The sequence below is a fragment of the Nymphaea colorata genome, chromosome 3 (genome assembly GCF_008831285.2).
Source record: "Nymphaea colorata isolate Beijing-Zhang1983 chromosome 3, ASM883128v2, whole genome shotgun sequence".
Taxonomy (NCBI): Eukaryota; Viridiplantae; Streptophyta; class Magnoliopsida; order Nymphaeales; family Nymphaeaceae; genus Nymphaea; species Nymphaea colorata.
This window is the reverse complement of record NC_045140.1, coordinates 24,676,359-24,700,157: the sequence shown is the minus strand read 5'-3', so window position 1 is coordinate 24,700,157 and position 23,799 is coordinate 24,676,359. Positions and strand designations below refer to the sequence as shown.

General features: G+C 39.5%; 2 protein-coding genes across 2 annotated transcripts; one reads left to right on the top strand and one right to left on the bottom strand.

Moving 5' to 3' along the window:
• Nucleotides 1-1,922: 1,922 nt before the first annotated feature.
• Nucleotides 1,923-7,670, bottom strand: LOC116251675 (putative leucine-rich repeat receptor-like serine/threonine-protein kinase At2g24130). The gene is made up of 2 exons (XM_031626067.2): nt 4,549-7,670; nt 1,923-2,452 (listed from the first exon to the last, which is right to left on the bottom strand). Exons 1-2 carry the CDS (start codon nt 7,067-7,069, stop codon nt 2,073-2,075), a joined length of 2,901 nt encoding a protein of 966 aa, XP_031481927.1. The 5' UTR covers nt 7,070-7,670; the 3' UTR covers nt 1,923-2,072.
• An 8,074-nt stretch (nt 7,671-15,744) lies between these two features.
• On the top strand, nt 15,745-22,569 carry LOC116250644 (uncharacterized). The gene is made up of 14 exons (XM_031624433.2): nt 15,745-16,334; nt 16,462-16,559; nt 16,802-16,902; nt 17,090-17,218; nt 18,087-18,156; nt 18,370-18,456; nt 18,535-18,600; nt 18,749-18,841; nt 18,957-19,013; nt 19,987-20,115; nt 20,202-20,292; nt 20,383-20,471; nt 21,734-21,927; nt 22,172-22,569. Exons 1-14 carry the CDS (start codon nt 16,130-16,132, stop codon nt 22,284-22,286), a joined length of 1,524 nt encoding a protein of 507 aa, XP_031480293.1. The 5' UTR covers nt 15,745-16,129; the 3' UTR covers nt 22,287-22,569.
• Nucleotides 22,570-23,799: the final 1,230 nt, after the last annotated feature.

Below are 23,799 nucleotides of genomic sequence, written 5' to 3'. Positions count from 1 at the left end.
TGAAATGCCCAATGAATCTAACCAATTTTGCGGGTTAGATACATGGAACCATCCCCAAACAGCCTCTTAAGGAACTTCACATCTTCATCCCGTGCCTAACACTTGGAGGTATATAAGAATTAAGATAAGCAAATGAAATATCTGATTATGAAAGAGTATTTCTGCTACCATCCAAAATGATTCCTTATATTTCAACAGAAATTCATGGATGTTCTCATCGAATATGATCTTTAGAGTCATCTGTAAGCAAATAAATTGGAGTTAATAGAAAAGCAGCAGAAATAGACGATCCGAGACTAGCATTCACATGCCTCGAAAGTATGGAATAAGAGTCTGCTTCATAAAGGTATTGAATTCGAATTACGATTGTAAATATTGGTGCGAATATGGTAGACATGCAAGAGATTAGGATTAACTGTAAACGGGTCGGATAAAAGCACATTACTGAGCTGGAGCCTGGACCGGAAACGGCTTGGTTGGATCTGGTAAAGAAATGAACATACAGCAGTTAATTACATTCATGCATACTCCTTATGTGGTTTCACAACCAAATCTGAACGTGACAGGGATCCGATTGAAATCTGATAAAGATCCAGATCTCGCCCTAGTTGGTTCCAGATTCACTTTAAAAAAAAATATGGTCCAAACCGTGAAAATATTGCTCGATCCTCTCTTTGTTAAGCGGCCTGGAGCTTGTAAATTAGCTAAAAGGAACAGAGTTAGATGCGCTAACTATTAAGCTTAGGCCCTTCGAATCAATTATTAACAGGCAAACCTGAGATCTGGGCATTAAGTAAGAAATAAAGGAGTGATATCGTCTCAAATCAAGATCCACAATACAGGGAGAGTTGGCGAAATCTGAAAATCCCAATACTGGATTCGATCCATTTGGACTGCCATTAGTTCGATCCGATTCATTTCAGAGACCTGGTCCAACAATTTCCTGTCCTGCTAACCTCTTTTTTACTTGTAATTCCTTCCTATCTCTGTCCTGGATCAACCGATCACTAAAGAATCCAGGACAATATATCTTAAAAATCCATTGTATGCGCATCAGCTTGTATCGTCATGTACCGATCTTTTTCTTTATTAAAAAAATTGTTTCCTGCTATTTTTTTTATTAAAATATCAGGCCGAATCAGTCTATGCATGTACAGACCAATATGGCCAGAATTGCAAAACCGATTGTATGTACAGGCAGGTGTGCATTTGCCCTCATGACACTTATTTCTAAGAGTGGACTAGGGGCCCATGCATTTGCGTCATGCACAGGCTCATGCGCGTGACACTTATCTTAAGAAGTGGGCCACAAAACCTTTGCACTTGCATCTTGCACAGGTGTAGGATTATGTGCATGACACTTATTCGAAAAAGTGAGTCACGAACACCTGGTTTATAGGTATAGGTTTATGTGCATGACACTTATCCGAAAAAGTGAGTCAGGTTTATAAAAACACATGTCATGCAGTAAGAGGTGTACGTAGCCACTTCTCCTTGAATTGGCGGCATCAATACTGGGTTTATGATGGGCCTTACTTAAATTAATTTCTTTTCCAAAGTAAAGCCTTCGAAGGATAGATAAGCTTAAGTAAGCCGTAAAAACTGAGGTTTGATTAAATTTTACAGCTAACGATTGTTGCACGATGGTTTTGAGTATTTTGACCTAGCTTTCAGTGCCTTTTATTTAATCATTTGGACCATGACCATGCACCTTTTGAATTTATTGAAGATGTCAATGGCCACCTTTTCTTTTTTTTGTATATATGTGACACGCAAGATTAAGAGCCATTGACACAACATGAAAGATGGCGAAAAGCATGAAATCCAAAAGGGAAAGTTGAAACGAGCTGTTGAAGATAAGAACTGTCGATTCTTGGATCGAAGCATTGTGTATGATACGAAACCGTCATCATTAAATAAATTGCTCATAAAAGCATAAAGCATTCACCAAACAGTGGCCTAAAGCAAGGCCACTTCAACAAATTTGGCCTAACCATCTCTCTATCTACACTCTTCTTCTCCATTTAAAAAAAAAACAGAGAATTGTTTATTGAGGGTGATCTGTCAAGATGTTAGTTTCTAGAAGAAATGATCTTGTGTTGAAGGAACTCCTTCAGCCTGCCCAGTTCATCTGCAACATGGATCATGGTGGGCCTCTTGGAGGGCGATGTTTCGGTGCACATCAGCCCAAGCTCCACCAACTCCATGGTGGTGTGCCACCACGCCTCCGCAGTGCCGTCGCCCGAGTCCTTAGTGGGCGGTGCCACCGCAAAGAAGTCCTTTGCGAAGGGCTCCATCTCCGCAGAGTAGTGTTCCCGAACCCAGTCCTGCAACGTCTGTCCCTCCTGGAACATCACGTCCGTAGGCCTCCTTCTAGTGATCATCTCCAAAAGCAGAATCCCGAAGCTGTACACGTCTCCTTCTCTAGAAGCTTGTTTCCCCATACCATACTCTGCATTGAACACACAAGAACACCTTGTTGTCAATCTAGAAGAACTTTAATTGGGAACAAAAGTTCAAGAGTCTTTAACTTAATTTCTACAGCAAATTAAAAGCGGGAACTGATAGTGGGTTGGGTGGCATCATATGTGTGTAATATTTAATGTTTTCTCCCACGAGAGAGAGAGAGAGAGACGAGAGGAAGAGAAAAAAAGGGAGAGTTGGTGCTGCACTTGGGTTCAGGAGTATCTTCTTCACAACTTTGGGAGCATGTCGCACTACAGAGAATCTGCAACATCAACACGATTCAGGATCATAAAATTTGTCCCGAACAAGAAGTGGAATGTGAAGGAGGTCACAGCCACATGAAATGGCCCTATTGGGAGGATCAGGAGCAGTTCCTTTTTATCTGGTCCTTCACCGAATATATATCCTAAAAGCCTAAGACCAGTCACTGTTAGTTCTCCTCCTGATGGTAAGGAATTTAAAACCGGTACAATTTCATCCAACAATAACCAACTAACAATGTAGACGCACCATGAGATCGATCACCAATTTCTCTTTTTGTATCTCATTGAAGATGGTATATATCTAACGAACCAAAATGATTCAATCGAAGTTTTGCTATTGTAGATGTCGTTTGGCAATAAAACATTATGTGAATTTTTCATGAATCTGCATCAAAGATTGAGGTAAATTTATGAAGCATTAGAGCATGCATTTCATGAATTTGTCTCAATCTTTAAGTAAAACATGTACAAATGTTCATACTGCCAAACGACCCCCTTAGCATTTCAATTTAAAAAAACAGTCAAGATGGTATCATCTATAAGGTTTCATTTATTCTACTTGGTTTTCAATGGTGTGAGTCACTGCCATGAGCACTCCAGTAGCAGATAACAAAGATGCTGGGGCACCCATTTGCAGCTTTTGAAAGTATAGTGGTAGGAGCACTTTTTCGTACCATAATGGAAGGCACCGCCGGGAAATGGTCCTGACGCCATGTGCATGGCCGGCAATATTATAACATTCTACCCTATATACCAACACTCTCATACTTTCACAGCCCTAGTGCATCCACAGCGTGGACTGCAACCAATGCATGATAAGGAAAGCAGGATGACATGTTCTGTCATATCACAGGGGGAATCTGGACCATCCATTTTAGTGATGGATCAACTGAAACCACCATCTGAAGTTCGGTCGTGTTGATTGAATATGTTCAACATATATAGCTAATAATGTTTATGCACTTGGAAACATAGTTAAGTTCATGAACGACAATGTATAGGGCCGCATTAAATGGTTTGATGATTAGCCACTATGAAGTGATGGTTAACGCATTAGTCAGATTGGTGTTTGCCTTTTGGGAATGTTGACAAATGCCAAATGGTCAGTTGTACAGGTTTTGAGAGAAAACAATGTTGGGATATTTTGCAGAGATCATGGTTTTCACTGTAACATCTATGCTTTAACAAAGGACGGTTTGAAAATATCATGGTTTCCTCGCATGAAGCCAACTAGGGTGCGCTTCATGAGGAATTACTTCGAACCGAAAGCCTGAAACCTTTTTATTAGATCAGATAAAGCATGAATTTTGATCATCACTTTCTTTTTAAATTTTTGGAAATAGAATTCGGCAATGGTTGCTCTTTCATATTATCTAAATCACTACTTGGGAAGGAGCCAAAGGGGGCCCGCAGGAGCCGTAGCTCCCTTCAAAAAAAATTAAAAAAAATTACATATAAAGTTTAGAAACATTCACTTGTTTTATATAAAAATTTTGAAAAATGACATTTAGGTTCATGTCAAAATTTGGAAACTTTATTGGGTCCCCTCATAAAAAATTTCTTGTTCTGCCCCACCCTAATCACTACACTATTTTAATGTGGCTCGATCAACATATATCCTCTCAACAGTGTCTATAAAGTTTGAGGGCCTATCAGGAAGTTTCTCAATAAGCAAATGTAATATTTGTAAGATCTAATTTAAGATCAAATGCAACTAAAACTATTAATTCCAACTATTGATCCTAATGCAAACTCTAATTGAAACGTCGATTCTAACACATTCAATGCATGGCAGAGTGCAACGTTGAAAATAGATTACCTGGGGCAATATAGCCGATAGATCCAACCAGCAAGCCGGTTACAGAGCCGGACAAAGAATCCGGCGCCATTGTGATCGCTTCACCACCATCAACAATGAGCCGAGAGACTCCGAAATCCGCGACGTGCGCCGTCATGTCTTCGTTAAGAAGGACATTGCTTGGCTTCAGATCGCAATGAACGATCGGCGCTGGAGCATGGTGGTGCAGGTAAGCCATTCCCTCTGCAATGTCATTGCAGATGCTCAAAACTTGAATTAAATCCATCCCTATTGAACTTGAATGCAGATAATTCTCCAAGCTGCCGTTTTTCATTAATGGAAGGACCAGAGCCTTAAAATCCGGCCGACTACATGCCGTTATCGTCCGAATCAGATTCCTGTGCCGCGTCCTCTTTAAAACCTCACACTCTCTTTTGAAGCTCTTCACGGTCTCTACAGCCTTGCAGTCGAGAACCTTTACAGCAATCGGAGTTCCATCTCTGGAGGTTCCCTTGTACACTCGGCCGAATCTGCCGGAACCAACCATGTTGGATCGGTCGAAATTGTTCGTAGCTTCGACGAGCTCTCGGTAAGAGATCTTCGGATACCGGTGGCCTGTTAACTGCATCGAATCATCTTCGTCGTCCCTGACGGACATGTTTCTCTTACAACTGAACTTTCTTCTCAGGGGAGTTGCTGATCTTGAGAAAAGGAAAATCCCAACCGTGGATATAATAAAGGGTGCCAGGACAATAGGCAAGAGCATAAAACCCCTGGAGAGTGATCTTTTGCCTTTGCATGGACGCATTCCATGTATTCTCCCACATAGTAAAGGATTGCCCATAACCGAACTGAGCGGTAGGGTTTCAAAAATTCCTCCGCTTGGTACTCTACCCTTCAAGCCATTGAACGAGAGGTTCAGCTGGTTGAGGGTCTTTGAGTTCTCCAATGACTCTGGGATTTCACCTGAAAACCCATTTGAAGAGATGTCCAGCACTTGAAGATAAGGTAACTCACCAAGAACAAGAGGCAGTGGACCTGTGAAGGAATTGTAGGAAAGATTGAGGTACTCCATTGCAATACAGCTGCCCAGCTGTGGTGGAATAATACCGCTGAGGTTATTGCAAGATAAATCTATGGACAGTACCATGTTCATGTTGCTCAACTCCAACGGCAAAGTGCCCTCAAGGAAGTTGCCTGACAGATTCAAGTATAACTTCAGACTTTCCAAAGCAGCAATTTCTCTAGGAATCCTCCCACCAATCCTGTTGTGGGATAAGTCTAGAATTTCCAAATTGGTGCAGTTGCCTAAACTCGGCGGTATCGTTCCGGTCAGTTGGTTGTCGTGAAGAAGCAATTTTCTGAGCTGGGAGAGCCGGCACAGGCTATCGGGGATCGATCCGGAAAGGTGGTTTCTTGATAAATCAAGGAGACCCAGATGCTGGATTTCACCTAACCCTGAAGGAATTGGACCGCTCAATGAATTGTTGGACAGACAGACCCTTTCTAGTTTGGTCATTAGGCTTAGTTGTGATGGAATTGTGCCGGCCAAGAGGTTGCTAGAGAGATTGAGCATCGTTAGATTGGCGAAATCCGCTATGTTTGGAGGAATAAACCCGCGCAGGTGATTTTCTTCAAGATGAATCTGCGTGAGGCTAGTCGGCAAGTAGCCAACGATGTCATGGATTTCACCTTCGAGACCATTTCCTGCTAGTTCCAATTCATGGAGACTTGTGCAATTTGCCAGAGACAAGGCAAACTGCTTGAGGTCTGACTTCTGAAAGTTGTTGTATGACAGGTAGAGGATCTGCAGATGAACCATTCCCCTTACGACCTCCGAAGGCAAATCCCCGGTCAGGTAATTCGACTCGACGTCAATCCATTTCAGACTCGAAGCATTCGAAAGCAGGGACGGAAGGCTGCCGGTCAACCGGTTAGACCAAAGAAGCAGGAACCTTAGCTTGGCAATGTCGCATGAACTCGCAGATGGAATCTGTCCCACGAGAGAATTATTGGAGAGATCAATGTACTCCAGATTGCTTGTGTTGCAGAAGAGCGGCAAGGGAATCGGACCGTCGAAATGGTTGTAGCTCAGGTCCAAGTACTGCAAGCTAGTAAGCTGCCCAAGCTGAGAAGGAATGGCGCCAACGAGATGGTTGTAGGCCAGACTTAGCTGCTGGAGGCTCGCCAAGGCAGAGAACTCAACGGGAATTGAACCAGAGAGCTCGTTGCGTGACAGGTCCAAGATCAAGAGGAAGGAGAGATTAGACAGAGCCGGAGAGATCGTACCCCGGAGCAATTTGCCGCTGAGATCGAGTTCCGCAACTCGAGTGCCCTCACGGCCACACCGAACACCAGTCCAATTGCAGACGGGCAAGGTAGAGTTCCAATCGGCGAGCACGTTTCCGGGGTCGGCTGTTATCCCGGCCATGAAGGACAGCAGAGAAGCTCTCTCTGTGGGCTCCATGAATGCAGAGGACGACACACGAGGCAGCAACAAAAAGCAAAACGCGAACACACAAACGGAGATGGGCAGCCCCATAACTGTAGAATGAGTTCAAAAGAATTGAGAAGAATCCTTCTGCTGGGGATTGAGGCGCTTATTGAGATGTGAATCATGGACTGTAGCAGAGAAAGCCATAATATAAGCAGGTGGAAGGAAGTCGAGGGAGAAAGAGCGAGGGAGTATGCGTGCCTAACTACAGCCGACGGTGACGTCGGGTGTTTGATTTGAGGATGAATATGAAGGCGGAAGGAAAAAGGCTTCCGCTTTCCCTTTCTTCTTTTTAATGGAAAATTTCATGGAAGAATTGTCTTTCCCCCCCGAGCCGCCGACGGAGATATGTTCAGACGAGGGAGGCACGTTTTTTAACGGAAAGCGTCCCGGGGATTGTTGACGTCCACGTTAGCGCGCCGGATGGATTGGTGGCGTCCCAGTCATCGAGGTCGGGCAGATCTGCTTCCCTGTAGTGGAGTTTGGTAATGAAATAAGATTGATAAGGTTAACAATTGGATTGGTTTCAGATTCAGTATACAGTTTCGCCATTGAAATCTAAATCTGAAACCACAGGACAAGAATGGCACATGATCTGAAGCTAAGGGAGCGCGGATTTGGTTCGCGAAAGAGGAAAAAAAAAAGTGTACTGGTGGTATTTGAATTTGAACTTGGATCTTATTATCTGAAACTCGAATAAAGCTTTGCATTGCACATTCCTTTTCGTTTACTTTCTCCATCTCATAATTATGAGAGTGAAAATGAAAAGGTGGGTGGCCCCTTCACTTCCTTTTATCTTTGTTGGAGGCGGGATTGTGATTTTTGCGAGGCCCTACAATCCAAACTTCCACTAAATAAAATTTACCGACAGTTTCAATCGTATACATTTTGAAAGTCTTACAAGGGCCAAATTAATTTTTTTACAAGTCATAATGTATAAAAAGTTTATTGCGCCTTTCTTCTGTCCAAAACAATATTTCAGCCTTTTTTTTGCTGCCAAACATGATCTAGGAATAAGTAGGGCTGAAAAACAAGCCAAGCCAACTTGGGTCAACTTGTTTATAAACGAACCGAGTTCGAGCCCATAAAGATACTCAAAATGATAGACGAGTCGAATTCGAGTTTCAAGAACCCAACTCGTTTATATTTGGCTGAATTTGCAAATCGGTACTCTATATAATACTGCCAAAACCAGTTCACCGGTTTTAACTTTTAGGGTAAAATCAAATTTTCACAAGTTACACGAATTAAACACATGCACGAGTTAATACCTACACAAGTTAAACGAGTTAATGCTTACATTAGTTAACATTAAATGAGTTAAACAAGTCGAGTTTGAGCCTGCCATCCTAACCAAGCTATTCTTTTAGGAGGACTGCACAATGAGTCGAGTCAACTCGTGCTAAACTCAAACTCAATTTGTTATAAACGAGCTGAGTTACTGAGTTAGAGTTGTAACAACTCAATTCTCGTCAGGCCCAACTATATAAATGTGTCATGAATCATAAACTTTCTTTTACTAAGTTCTTCTTTAGGGGATATTTGGATACATAATATGTATAGGAAAACCATTTGTTCCGGTTCTAACCAAAGATCCAAAGTCCATACTTGACCTCATTATTGGTTAAGCAGGAGGAGCAGTTCACACCTCCTCTCATCTTTTCAGAATAAGTATGACTCCTGTCATGCTATGCTATGCTGGGCTTTAAGAGTGATATAAACGAAGGTGGGTAAACCGTGGCTGCTGATCACCAGGCTTTGGTTTTTCATTTAAAAACATGAAATTGAAAGCAGAGTTCCGGAACGGGGCTGCCGACTAGACTCCCATTAATCGAAGCCGTCTGTTGACTTCGAAATTGAGTAAGTCTTAGATCGTACAAACTCTTTTCTCCCCTTCCAGTCAAATACTGTGGGACATCACTTTATCAAACTGTTTCTATGATTTCCATCCAGTTGCAAAGAAGTTGGAAGCAAATTTTTCGTTAGGAATTTAGACGGTCCGGCAACTATTCCGGCACCCGTCTGACTCCAACTACTTGCTGGATTTGGATATGGATTTGAACTCCCCAACCAAATCCAGGATACTTACGTAACCCGATATCAATTGTGCGGTAGTAGAAACCTTTGTTTTCGTCCGAATCCAAATCATGCTTGATTGTATCATAAAATTAACCAAAATGGAGTACAGCCGGATTTGGTAAAAGATAGAACTGACCCGAACCCTAGCTGTTTGCATCCCCACTTGCGGGGATGCATGTTCTAGAGTTCAGACCAAGTCTTAACATGAACCAGCATTCCATGTGAACCAAATCTATGTCGAATCGGCTTGATTTTCCTATCCAGAAACTTCAAACAATCATCAGTGGATCTCTCCAAGAGTCGTCTTAATGAAATTCTTTTCTATCAAATCCAGCATTCAAAATTGAAAGTCAAAACCCGAAATTCCGAAAGGAAGAATGGTGCTTGAAATCCGGATTCCTACATGCATAAACGTGAGTTTTTTTGTCTAAAAGAAAAAAACATGATTTTGACAAAAACATGGACCGAGTATTGGTTCCTATAAATCAACTATATTTATTCCACTGCACATTACCACTAACCTTTGTCGACCAGCCATGCCCTAAAAAATTTTAGAAGAGTTGCTATTCTAGATGCAGGGTCAGGTCGCATGTTCAAGAAATCTGATCAGTTCTTGCCCCTTGTCTCCATTTAGGTCCAACATATTCAAGTTAACGTCATTGAGTTGAACACTTTTTGCGTTCAAGTTGGACCTGGACTGGAAGGTGGTAGATGGGTCGAGTTCTGTTGCATGTTGAAACTAGAAAAGCTAACTTCTTCTGTCTTATAATGAATTAGAAGCATAAAATTAGTAAGGAGTAAGGGCAGCATTAAACAAAATCAATTCCTTATGAAAAACTTTCGGAAATGGTCATTGGTCCATTTATTATAAGGCAGTCTTCAACAAAATTGTAGTTTCGTTAATTATAACAATGTCTGAAATGACATAATTATAATACAAATCTTGTCATTTTAACATCTGTAATCAAATGGACTCTCTCTCTCTCTCTCTCTTCGATTAGACATAAATCAGTCTTTTGCCTTCTTTTCATTGCTTTACTTTTATGTTGGTTCCTGAGTTTCTTTTGTTTCTCGCTGACCTTTTTGTAACGATGGTGACAATCATCCAGACTCTTATTTTTATTTTGTGTCGTTAAAAGTTGTTGCAAAATGTGCATTCGCAATGACTAATTGGCCCTGGTTTTAATGAAGAAAATGCATTTTTGTGATAGTTTACACACATATATATATATGCCCGATGTTATCAAATGGTTAAAAAGTAAAAATTTATCGTTAAAAACAGCTGTCAGAAGAAGATTAACTACTGTTGTTTATGATGCAACGATGATTCATGATGCATTTAGTTGTATATTTTTAATTTTTACCATTCTGGTAACATTAAACACATGGCAGCAAAAAAAAACTCATCACATACATTGTATGCTTGTGTTGGAGTATCGACATTATTGGCAGGCTCTTAAAGATCTAATGTAACGTCAATTTTCTAGTTGGGCCGCTGAGTGTGGATGCATTTTAATAAGGTTTGCTACTGAATGTGGATGCATTTTAATAAGGTTTGCTACTGAATGTGGATGCATTTTAATAAGGTTTGCTACTGAATGTGGATGCATTTTAATAAGGTTTGCTACTTCGTTTATAATTTCATTTTTGTCACGTTCCTGCCTAAGTGATGAGAGACCAACCCACTGTTTCCTTTCAGCTTTCATCCAAATGTTGACACGCAGAAAGCATTAATGAACATTAAATTATTAATTACTATGAATGCAACACCTCGATTAATTTATTACTTTGTAAGCTAGACAGGCATGCAGCGTCAAAACTCAAAAGGCAAGCCACCGAAAGGCCTACACGTCTTGGTCAAAACCATGTAGAGCGAGTCGAATAAGATGGCTCGCTACACGGATTAGCTTCGTGCTTATCTTAATCAAATGCAGCATAAGATGGGTCTGATGCTTCTTAATTATATTCTCAATGCAGCGTGAGTTCAGATCTCACGTCATCGAGCGGCAAGTTTTTCTTTTAGAGGAACTTTCTTGGGGAGATCACGCTGAGAGACTTTAGTTTCTATTTAAGCGGTCTAAAACCTCAAGACTATTCATGACAGCATTCATCAGCAAGAACTGTAGCTCCCACAAAACTTGAACTAACAACCGACCTGCCTACTAGCCATGAATCCATCTACTTGGGGGCCATCGCTTCATAATTTTACGCTGTTGGAACGATGAACAAACGTCATAGACGTCATAGGTTAATGTAGCACTTTTCATCAGGCGTTGCTCGAAAGGACATTCAATGCATGTTGTCAGAGAAATATAGTTGGCAAACTTGTGAATCGACTTGGATCGACAGTTAGGTTACCTAGTCAGAGATTTGACTCGGCAACTTAGTTCGATTGTCATGAATTTTGTAATGCATTTTTTCTATAAATAGATGAAAAGGGCAACAGCTTTTGATCAATTGGAACTGAATAACATGTAATATGAGCATTTATACATGCTTAGTGAAGTCCGCCACATTTCAAAATTCAAATAATAACAAACTTTAGTATTTAGCAACACACAGTAAAGAAGAACATACAATTAGTTGATGATCTTAAACGACTCATTGAATCCTGACTCTTGTCCTAGTAAATGTATAGGACCAACTTGTATAATTCGTGGCTCGAATCGGTAAGTTTGCCCACTATGGTCCGAAATAATAAAAAGGCAACCCCTAGTTGTAGCCTAACCAACCCCCACTCCCAGCGCTTCCCACCCAAAAGAAAGAACCAAACCCTTGGAAAGGGCATGTGATGGATTGGGTCTGCTTTTTATTTTAAATAAGCTAGGTTTAGGCTAGAGGTGCCGAACCTTTGCAAAATACTGAACATATGCACCTCATGTGGGAAATTTGTGACCACTCAGCGATAAGAAATTAATTAAAGGGCGTCAAGTCCAAGATCGTGGATTAGGCCCTAAACTTATCCTGGTCATAAGACTTAGTGGTCAAAAGACATCTTCTTCATTAAAAAGAAAAAAAAAAAAAGAAGAAAGGTCATCAAACTATTAATAAATTATTGATTTAAGAGCCCTAAGCCAGCTTCTGTCTGATTAATTACCCAGAGAAATCGGCTCTTGTCGGCAATTAAACTCTTTATGTTATGATTTTTTAAGGGTGTGGTTTGGATGCATGCCCAAAAAGTGCCTTTGAAGCCAAAACCCCGTTTCTTAGATAGACTGAAAAAACGACTTTTTTGTTTCCATAAGAAAGTAAAAAACTTTGAAGGTTATCCACTCAACACTTGTTTTTGTCTTTTACACTTAAATATACAAATGGTGTCTTCAAAAACTCAATAAAATTTACTTTTTACAAAACTAGCTGGTTTTCTGGAAAACGATTTTTCAATGTGTCATCTGAATGCTACCTAATTGTATTTTTTTTTTTTCTTGTAGTTGTCAACGCGTTGATAAAGTGTGCGTAACTCAACCTTATGTCATTTAATTAGAAACGCTGGCATGGTGAGACAAGTGGCAGATATATGAAGGGTCGCTAATTGGTTGGAGATATCACTCGCTCCACAAAAATATAAATCCCAACTTACCCCTTAAAAGGCAAAAGGCCTCCAGTCATATATTTTACATACACATGTGATCATGTAATAATAGCATATATATATATATATATATATATATACACACACTCGTAAACCTCCAACTTAGCCAAGCCGGAACAAATTTACCAATTTGTTACTTTTTTATCAATCTACCTTAAATAATATTTGTTTGAAGCAACTCAGTAAGAGTGACCTGACCCTGATAATTTGCTAGGAGCTTGCCTAAAGTGATGCCTTAATGAGTTTTAGTTCCTTAATTGCTCTAAAGAGTCATTTGGTAACAAAAAGACTTTTTTTTTTTTTAATTTATTTTTTGGACACATGCAGGGTCTATTTAAACAGTTGGAACTGTACTGTAGATTTTTTTTGAAAAGTTCCATATAAAACAAAACGCAGAACTTTAGTTCCAGGAGTTTATGGGAAGATATGGAACTTTAATAGCAGCATTGAGATTCCACCTAAAATTAAATAGGTAGAACTCTAATGTTGGAACAATTTTTTTGATCGTTGGTCTCCATCTCCTTCCTCTTTCTTGCATCTCTTACCAGTTCAAGTGGTATTTTAGTTCCATCATAAGCAAACATAGAACTAAAATACCCAGAACAAAAGTTCCTGGAAAGTGGTACAAAACTTTCATAAAAATGTACCAGGGCATTATTATGATGCACGGGCATTTAGTTCCACCTATTTAAATTGGAACACTCCGTTTGAAAGAAACGCAGCGTTCCTGTTACCAAGATTAGATGGAGATGGATTGTGAGGTTTGAAAGAGACGGTTTGCTTAAGATCGGTACTCATGTCTAGCTAAGAATTATGAAGAAAATTCGCCGGGTTTGATAGAGAAATCCACGTACTTGTGCCAAAAAGCGGTGATTTATACATCCCTATGATTTTTATCTCTTCAGCACCTGTGATGTGATGTGATGTCAAAGACTAATTATCCAATCTTCTACCAAAACGAGAAACAGTGTCCGGTCCATTTATGTACCTCCTGCGACGTCGAGACTTCATCTCATCTGATCGAAGATCTTGCATGAAGTCCTAAGTTTGGTCTCCATCCACACATTTGGCTTAGATTATTGACCAATATGTTAAAGTATTTAAAAAATAATTTTAATATTTCAATTATTTTTATGACTGGGATGGCCACCAAAATGCCCCCATTAAAATACAAGAATAAGCTTCCTGAAAGAGTAAAAAAAAAATTGTGAAAAAAAGTCTAAAAAGTCCAGTACTTTATAAAAAAATTCAAAAATACTCCTCCCACTTTTGGTGCATATTTGTTGAGTGCAGGCTGATGTTAGCAACTCAATCTCAAAATTTTCTTCTCCGCTCTTATTGAGGGGCACAAAAGATTCTAAACCCTTCAAATCGAGAGTGAAAATGTTGATTAAAGATCGCTAGATATAAACCAGCAAATGGTTGCAGCCAACCAATATGTATATAAATACATTTTATGTGATTGCATGGGCAACTGCCCACACAATACATTTTAACGGAGTAACGTTATTTTCATGAACATTGCAAAATTTAGGAACATTTTTATTTATGGGCCTATCTTTTTTGTCACATTTTAAATACAGGTTGCACTTATCTGATTTTCCTCAAACCGCCAACAATCCGCAAACGAACCTCCAGCTATCTAGGAAGACAAGTTGTCTCGAAATAACGGAATTATCTTTTTAGGACCGCACTTGACATTTGTTAGCAGAACTGAGGTCTATATTTGAAAAATAACAAGTACGGGACTTGTATTGCAATTACGACAAAAAAGTAGTCCCTAATTGATCATTTCTTAAAAACTTGAGAAACATTCAACAACAAAAAAGAAGATGTGCATTTTAATACAGCCAAATCTTCAAGTGTCCTTATAGGACAAGAAGGTAAAACAAAAAAGAAAGCAGCTATAAATAAAATCTATCATTTAAATATGCGTCTTTCCATATCTAGCTTAAATCCAATCCAAATTTATATATATATATATATATATATATATATATATGCACACATATTAGACGTGATCGGTCGGTTTCATACCAGAATCTGAAGTTTTCGGATTTTAAATAATCGATTTGTATCAAGGTCCTAAAATCATATGTTTATCATAGATTTTTTTAAACCTTGCATGATAAAATTTACAGATCTCATGTCAGACATGTCTCTCTGACTTAAAATCCACAAACTTCTATAGATATGCATCTAAATTCATGGTTCTCAAATCTATAGTTTGTGATAACTATTAACTTCAAGTAACTCCCAAGTTAAATGAGCCCTCAATATGAGATGTGGGTTTAATCAAAATGCAATGCAACATTATCGTCCCCTCCCCTTTCTTTCTCAAGTAGTGGTCGCTTGACTTGACGTGTTCAAATCAAAATTTGCTTCTTCGGCCTCACCAAAGAAATGGGCCATTTCATTTCAAGAAGAAATATTAATTTAAAAAATGCAACTGGGGCGAATGATGAAGGACAAAAGTGGTATATTCTTTCGTTTATATTATATGCCAAAAATAAATAATACGGTTCACGGAGTCAGGGGAGAAGTAAGAATGATCACATCATTCCCCTCGGCCTTCCTTTCGTTGACAATATTATTTGCATACCACTTGGGGTTGCTCAGTTTCATTCACATCTTTGGAACCTCCACTATCGGGCGGTCCCCAACTCGAACCACGGAGAAAAGGATCGACGTCACCATCGAATAAAAAAAGAAAGGGGTCCGCTTTGATTTGAACTGGGACATGTTCAACGTGGGCAGGGTTGAAGTCAGGTGGGCATTTTATGTGTTACGGAGTTCATGTTCACTCTTTGAATTCAGTGTCGAAATAGTAACCTTATTAGATAGATGCGAGTCACTGTCTCATGATCAATGAAAAATGTACAGGTCAGAGTCTAACCCAAAAAAGCTTAACCGGTCACATTTTATACGACCCTTTTACATATATATATAATTCATAGGTGTATAATATATGTTTAATTAAATTGAAAAATATTGAGCTATTTATGGGCCGGAAGCGCATGGTAGACCGGACCCCGAGAAGGACGCGCAGCAACTGTGGGAGACTAGAGAGGTCGGTTGGGTTGGGCCGGCACGGCGGGAACGGGAGAAAGGTGGGTCCCCTAACTTTCCCTCCCGACTTTGGGAAACGGCGCGGGCTCTCCGATAACGACGGGGGAGCAGTCCTCTCCGGAGACGGGTCCTACCCTCTCCCTCCAGATCGCCTTGCCCCTCCCCTCGAACGGAGCCACGCGAGTGCGTCCGGCGTCCCGCCTTTCCGCCTGCCGGAGTCGGAGACCTTGAACGCCGTTTTATCGAAGTTTCTCGGCTTCCCGTCTTCCTCACCTAACCTTCTCCTCCTTCCTCGGCCATCCTCTTCGGCTCGTCTTCTTCCTCTTGATTGATGGGAATCGCATGATCCGTTCCAGATACGGGAGGGGATGACGGCGTCGATCCGGGCGGTCCGCCACCTCGGGGGCGCCCTGCGGACCACCCGGAAGTCTAGCTTCTTCCATCGACTCCAATCCTTCTCCGGGTCTCCTCCTCCTCGCTGCGGTCACGGTGCCGGATTCGGGAATCGCGTTTCGCCCACGCACTGTTGGCGGCGGGCGTTTCTGTCCCCTGCCGCGACGTTATCCAGCCAAGGTTCCCGCCCTTCATCCTCTTCCTCCTTCTCTCTCGTTACCGTTGTTGAATGATTTGGGGTTTTAGTCCTTTGTAGTATCGATCAGGAAATGAGCTAAATGTGATGGTGGATTTTCGGATGAAGCAGGGGCGGATTCGGTCTCCGGTTCAGAAGGTGCTGGACCGTACGTGGAATACAAGCGTAGAATTGCTTCCGGAGAACTACTCGATGGCGACGAGTTTCAGGTAGCTCCGTTTCTCCTTTTCTTCTTTTATGTCGGCTTGTGACATGTGAATCCTAGATTTCTGAAGTAGATGAATGCTTGTCAATGAACATTAGCAGCCGTTTATAATGAATAGCCGAGTTGAGAAAGAAGAAATCTGCTAGCTTGTTTACAATGAATGCAATACTGTAAAGTTTTCGATCAAATTTTTGTTTTTTTTGTTTTTTTTTTACGTTTAATGTGTTTTCTGATGCTTGTTGTCAGGCGGAAATCCTTAGGGTGCTTCAGAGGCTGTATGATGAGCTTGTTGAATCGGCAGATGAATGCGGACTAGTGAGATCGGAGAACTCTGAAAGAACTGGGCGGTAATCACCGGATTTTGCCTATCTACAGGTTTTTCTTCCTTTTTAGAAACATAGGCATTAACGAATTGGATAAATCATTAAGCTTAAGAAGGGAAATTAAGTAATGGTTTGATATCTCATTGATATTGAAATATTTTTATTTGTTCAATTGATTTGAGAAGCCATAATGTGCTTGTGTGAACTGCAGAAACCGGAGGAGTTGGTTATGGTCTCGTCTCTTATCACAGTCGTCCGAGTCCCCTGTGAAAGGTCTTTATCTGTTTGGAGGAGTGGGAACCGGGAAGACAATGCTTATGGACTTGTTCTTTGAGCAGCTGTAAGTTTGACATTCTCTGTATTTGTTGGATTTCCACCAAAGCTAGTTTATTATTCCTTTTAGGTTTTGATTTCCACGCTCAGAAATTGGAGACTGTGGGAACCTTATCATAATATTTTGATTTGCAACCTGCAAAAGTTCCAACGATGGTCCGTTTTAGATTCTCTTGTATACTGTAGTCGACCAAACGTTGCTTTACTTTCACAATATTGTGCTTTTAGAAAAACCGATTGATGTTGAAAGAGGAAGGTGCTAGGTCTAAGTACAAGCCTTTGATTCTTACGGCAGAGAAATGTCCAGCTGGAGGAGGACCAGGCACAGGGAGCTGCCTCCTTTTTCTGCCTGATTTGTCTGTCATATGAATGATGGTTTTAAAGATAAGTAGTTACATTTCTTCCAAATTGTTGACAGATGGAGACTAGATGATCATTATATTCTAAAAGCAGATATGTAGTCAGACTATGAAAGTTACACACAAAATTAGATCCTTGTGATGATCTTCTAGTTCCTATTGTGTGAGATACAAGTTTACCCCTGACTTTACCATAAATCACTATGTATTGTGCCTGGATAAGGTGCAGATATTTTGGCTAAAATGCATGGAACAAAAAATCAGTACCCACTTTATAGCCATAAGTGTATTTTTATTGTTCACATGTCCACCTCTGACTTTATTCTAATCGCCATGTACTTTGTCTGGGTAAGGTGCAGATATTTTGGATAAAATGTATAGAAATAAAAATCTGTACCTTCTGTTTTAGAAATAGTATCCTATATATATGCTATATTGGAATATAGATAGCCATAAGTATATTTTTGTTGTTTACATTGTATTGTTTACTTATACAAATACATTTTATTCAAACAGGCCTTCAGATTGGAGGAAAAAGCGAATCCATTTTCATGACTTCATGTTGAATGTACATAGTCGCTTGCAAGTAAGACGTTCTTCTTTTGTTGAAAAACTTTACTTTGTTTCAGCATTCTATTCTGAGAGATATGTGGGCAAAAGATCTGAGGTATTGAGCATACATATTTTGGAAATCCTTCTGCTACCTAATTCTCCTGCATTTCAGCATATCTTGGATATATTTTGGTAATCACTTAGAGGCCCATTATGTGAGACTATCTATTTTTGATAAAACATGTAGAGACACAAAGGTCTTGCAGATCCTCTTGATGTTGTTGCAGAAGAGATATCTGATGAATCAATATTAATATGCCTTGATGAATTCATGGTAAGTACGTTGATTATGTTAAGTGATTTTTTCCCCTTGAGGCAGTCTATACTTTATTCCATTTCTTCATTTTGGCAGGTCACTGATGTGGCTGATGCGCTAATTTTGAATCGCCTTTTCAGACATCTCTTTCACAAAGGCATTGTAAGCAGTTATTGTTATTTACCAGTTTTATGTCTCCTCCACCATTCTGTTTCAGCTGCCATTCTGCTACTATTTTTGGTGATATGGTATTTTTAACATAGTACAAATGCACTGCTTGCCCTTAGTAATTTGTACTGTATCCTTAAAGATTCTTGTAGCAACATCAAATCGGGCTCCGGACAAGCTTTATGAAGGTGGGTTGCAGAGGGATCTTTTCCTGCCCTTCATTTCCACTTTGAAGGTAATTCAACTGTGCGCATAATATTTGAATATTTTGTCTTTGCTTCAACAAGTTTAACACGTTCATCATTGCTTGAACAAGTCTAACTCCTTCGTGTATTTTCCAATTTATCCAGGCAAAATGTGTAGTTCATGAAATTGGTTCATTGGTGGATTATCGGAAGATGACTTCAGTAAGTATGCAGGCAAAATGTGTAGTATGTGTGACATGATGCTGGTGTTTATATTTATTCTTTGAGCACTATTCACCTTCATGGCCGTTGGCCTGCAAGATTTGGTGTTAAAATGGACTGAAAATAAGGGTTTGGAACATGTACCATATTTTTAAATATTTTTATAGGTGGGGAAATTTTTGGAATGGTTCTTAAATTGCCTAGGGATATGAAAGTGGCATGTTAGTGGTTTGTTGAGAGAATAACCACCAGCTGATCTTGATGACATTATATGGTCTGCTGTTGAAAAAATAAAAAATCTTTTGTGTAATATGAACCATTGATTCAATCTTCTTTCATAACGCTGTCTAGACATATGGTATCAGTAATCTGCACTGATCACATTTGCAGGGTCTGTTTTCTTTAGCATGGATAAAACATAGAGTACTAGTTTTTGTCCTTTCATCAGCTTGTTCTTGTGCTGGATTTCAAAGGAGTGAGGATGTTGAACCACTCAGAAACCCTTTATTATTAATCTACTGGAAAAAGCCAGATGGTTTAGTTGCACTAACATAACCAAGGAGGCTTTGAAAGTTGTATCCCATGGTTTATACAGTTTAAAGTTTAAACATAAGAAAAGAAACATAATATTTAAAATTATACTTGTTGCAGTTGAGAACAAACTCTTCCCTGATTATTCCCACCAGTAATAATAGTGTCAGCCAGTGTTAATAGTTGTTTAGGTAGTTTAACTTGATGTGTGCAAATGTCTATGATTTTCATCCTTTCCTCACTTATCCAGAGCATTCTCATCCAAGAATAATTGGTTGGGAACTTAGACCCGCCTTATAACTCCTTTTTTCTTTCTGCAAGTGTGCTCAATAAAGTCAGATTTGCATCCTGAAGCCCAATTTCCACATTCGTCTTTTTATCTGACATAAAATGGTCTTCCCTGTATTTCTTATTCAAAATTTGAGCATCAAATATGTTGCAGGCAGAGCATGGTTTCTACTACAGTGGATTTCGATATTCTGTGTTGTTGAAGGAAAAATTTCAACAATTGGTTGGTCCCTATACACCTAGACCAAAAGAAATTGAAATCCTGATGGGGAGGAAATTGCTGGTATGTATAAATTACAACGTTGGTGTTTCTATGTAATCTCTCTTTCAAAACCTATGTAAGAAAATAAGTATTGCTGCTTTTTGCAGGTTCCTCAAGGAGCAAATGGATGTGCATACTTCCGTTTTGAGGATCTTTGTGAGAAGCCTTTAGGGGCTGCAGATTATTTTGGATTATGTAGTAAGTTACCTATGTAGTCAAACTTGTTACTGCCTTGATAGATGTGGTGGAAGTTTTGACTTTTTGATACCAATTATCTTTTGTTTGCAGAGCATTTCCACACACTTGCATTAGAAGGTGTACCAAAATTTGCACTTCATAATAGGACAGCAGCTTACCGTTTTGTCACACTCATTGATGTATGTTTCTTCCTTTGTTTCTGTGCTTTTTCTTATCTATCTATAGATGCATGTAATTGCTATCAGCACAAAATAATACAGAAAGATGTTTGTAGCCACTATCAAGACAAAGGTGGAACTCCTTTTATATTTAACTATCTGTATGTTATTTGTGTTACCAACAAGAGCCCAAGCACACAAATAATTATGCAAAAATGTACATTAGGCTCCTCAAATTTTTTGGACTGAGTATGCAGATGTTAATGTAGTGGACTTGCTTTAGTTTGTAGATAAAATATGGGCTTGTGCATTTAGCATCATGCCATATGGGATTGAAAGTCTCATATTTGTGATGGAAAATAATATGCAATAAGATTAGTGCCCATAGGTTAGGCTGCTTGATATTTTGCACATCAAGGTGATTTGGAAATTATTTGACCTTGGATGCTGGGGGTGGAAATAGGGTTTTCCACATGAAAGGCAGTCAATCCTCAGTTCTTGGATGAGTAGTGTTCTGACTTTTAGATAAGTAGACAATTTTGCTTCTCATTTTAAAGAGGCAAATTACAGTCAGCTTGCTCATATTATAAAACAGGGGTGAAAACAAAATTTTGGATGATGTTTTCGCTATGTTTTTTCGCCTGTAAAAGCAACCAGATTGTCCAAACATGCTTTCCTATAAAAGTATTCATTGCTTTTTGTTTTTTATATGTATATCTTCACATGTGTGTACGATGCTTTCCTATAAAAGTATTCATTGCTTTTTGTTTTTTATATGTATATCTTCACATGTATGTACGATGCTGCATTGGAGTAAAGATAATAATGATATTCCATTGACATGTGAAGCATATGGTCTAACACGGGCTTTCTCGTTATCAGTGAGGGGCTTCGTGCCTGAGGCATACATGGTATTGGTAGCATTGAGACTTCAAATGCATGTTTGAACTTGTCGACAATGTGATACAGGGAAAGTGGAAATATGCATACATCGCTAATAAGATCTTAGCTTAAAATAGGAATTGATTAAAAAAAAAAAACAAAGCTGTAAAAGCTACCTTATCTGGCGTAAACAAGTTTCATGATGCTAATCACTGTCATATTCAAAAGTACATTGCAGTTTATACAACAATATGCATTGCAGTGTGAAATATGCATTTGTTGGTCTATTACTGATAAAATTCAGTAGATAAAAATGAACAGGTATTCCATGTTTTCTGTTCAAAATTTGTCATGTGCAAGATTAGAAACTATGTCAATTTTCATAATAACTGAGTGTGCAGGTTATGTATGAAAACAAGGCAAGGTTACTTTGCACAGCTGAGACATCACCAGTTGGTCTGTTTGAGTATATTGTCACAATATCTGATGCCCAGAAGATGGCCCCTAGATCCTCATCAAGATCAAGGAGAGCTGATGTTTTTGATCTTTGTGTTGACAATGAACTGGGATTTGCTAAGGACCGCACAATCAGCAGGTATGATGTTAGATGTGATTGTAGCTGTCTAATAATGTAGGTTCAAATAATTAGTCTAAGAAAAACTCTCTCTAGATGTTTACCGCAGTTGTATTGTTGGGAGTTGCATGTTTTGGGCTGCCGAGTAGTTAATATCATAGGCGATCACTACTAACGGCTTAAAGCTCTCTCTTGAGAAAAGATTACCGTGTATAAAATGTTTAAGAAAATTGAATTCCTGATTTTGTGCTTGTTTATGTTTCAGACTAACAGAGATGAATAGCAAAGAATATCTGGATCAGCATGCTGCCGCACTGTCAGAGAAGTCTGATGAGGACGAAACTCCGAGGCAGTTTGAAACAACAACTTCAAGCTCGTGACATGTGTATTATCTTCAATTTGGTATGGAAATAATTACTTTCCGTCATCTCAGCTTGTAGCTCGGTTATATAGATCTATGCTCCCTATAAGCATGGCGGGATCAGTGCTCTGCGCATTGTCGAGCATACATAATTATTTTGCCCTCTTTCCTGATTATAAAAGAATGTATGAACTTCTCAATCTAGAGGCGCCTCTAGATGAGGAAAGGAGCGTGTAGTTCTCTAGTGTATCATTTTGATTTGTTCAATAAAATGAAAGATTTTCAGGACCGTAGTACTACAATCCGATCTCTTGTAGTTGGAGGATTTTCCTGATGCCACTTTTGCTGATTGTCAGGTTGGAACATGTGCAGGTTTATGTTTTGTCAACATTATCAACGAGGTATCATCGATCATTTTGTTCATCTTGAATAATATTATTATTCATAGGATTACGGGGCAACGGTAATGATTGATATCTGGTAGCGGCAATAAGGTCCCTATCAATAAAATTATAAAAGTAAGATTGATATTTAAAATTATGGCAAAAAAATGTGTCCCCTCATTGGTAATTTCTCTTTCCCATTTCCTTTGAGCGTCTTGTCAACGAACTAAAGGTCAATTCGACGAACAACTTTTGGTGGCTCGCAAAAGTAACTTCGCGCAAACGATGTATTATCCCAAAGTTGTGAAGGGTTTGTTTGGAACAGATCGAGCGTTTGGAAGTTTGCTTGTAGATTATGTAGTTCTTGAAATTTCATGAAGTTCTGAAAATCCTCCCTTTAATCGCGGGAAACAAAACATGTTAGTCTTCAACGACAAGAAATTCCAAGGAAATAAAATGTAATCAAGAGGCGGGTGGTGACATGGGTAACTGATATTTCCCCATATACATGCTATAAGTAATAGTAGTACCTATATACTGCCATAGTTTCTCAACACATTCTTGAATGCGTCAAGGTCGATAAGACACCAAAATCCCTCAGCGTAATGTCAAGGTTCTCTTAGCAGTGCAAGTGGTATGGCCAGAGATTTGGTTCATGTTGCTAACAGGTTCGATGAAAAAAGTGAGGTTTAAGAATTTCGAGTTAGAGGCCAAAAATTCAGTAGTCGGGCGTAAAAATCCCTGGAATTGATGGATCCAATAGAGTTTAATACAGAAGTTTAAACATGCATATGAAAGCGATCTACCAAGTCCGATATGTAATGGATGTGAAATACATCTGAATCTCCATCTGCTTTAGCAGACTATAGCAACGTTGTCATTAAGGTATGGGCCCCTCACCGAAAAGATGCAGAGACCGATACAGCTTCTTTGGCATGTACGAAGTCGGTATCAGTCAAAATTCAGCTTATGTCGATTCAGCCTCGTATCGGTGGATATGAATTTCTCTTTTTAATATAATAGTTTACTCTAAAAATTACCAGTGTAGACTGAAACGTATCGGACCTTAAACGATACGGGCTGCTCCCGCCTCACTCTCTTTGTGGCACATAGCCCCCTTACTTTTGGAGTGCCGTCATGCTCTTGCCT

Coding starts and splice junctions, on each gene's coding strand:
- LOC116251675 (XM_031626067.2), bottom strand. CDS start 7,069: ATGGGGCTGCCCATCTCCGTTTGTGTGTTCGCGTTTTGCTTTTTGTTG. Junction 2,453..4,548: donor TATCGGCTATATTGCCCCAG/GTAATCTATTTT, acceptor TGTTCAATGCAG/AGTATGGTATGGGGAAACAA.
- LOC116250644 (XM_031624433.2), top strand. CDS start 16,130: ATGACGGCGTCGATCCGGGCGGTCCGCCACCTCGGGGGCGCCCTGCGG. Junction 18,601..18,748: donor ATCTCTTTCACAAAGGCATT/GTAAGCAGTTAT, acceptor GTATCCTTAAAG/ATTCTTGTAGCAACATCAAA. Junction 18,842..18,956: donor CCTTCATTTCCACTTTGAAG/GTAATTCAACTG, acceptor CAATTTATCCAG/GCAAAATGTGTAGTTCATGA.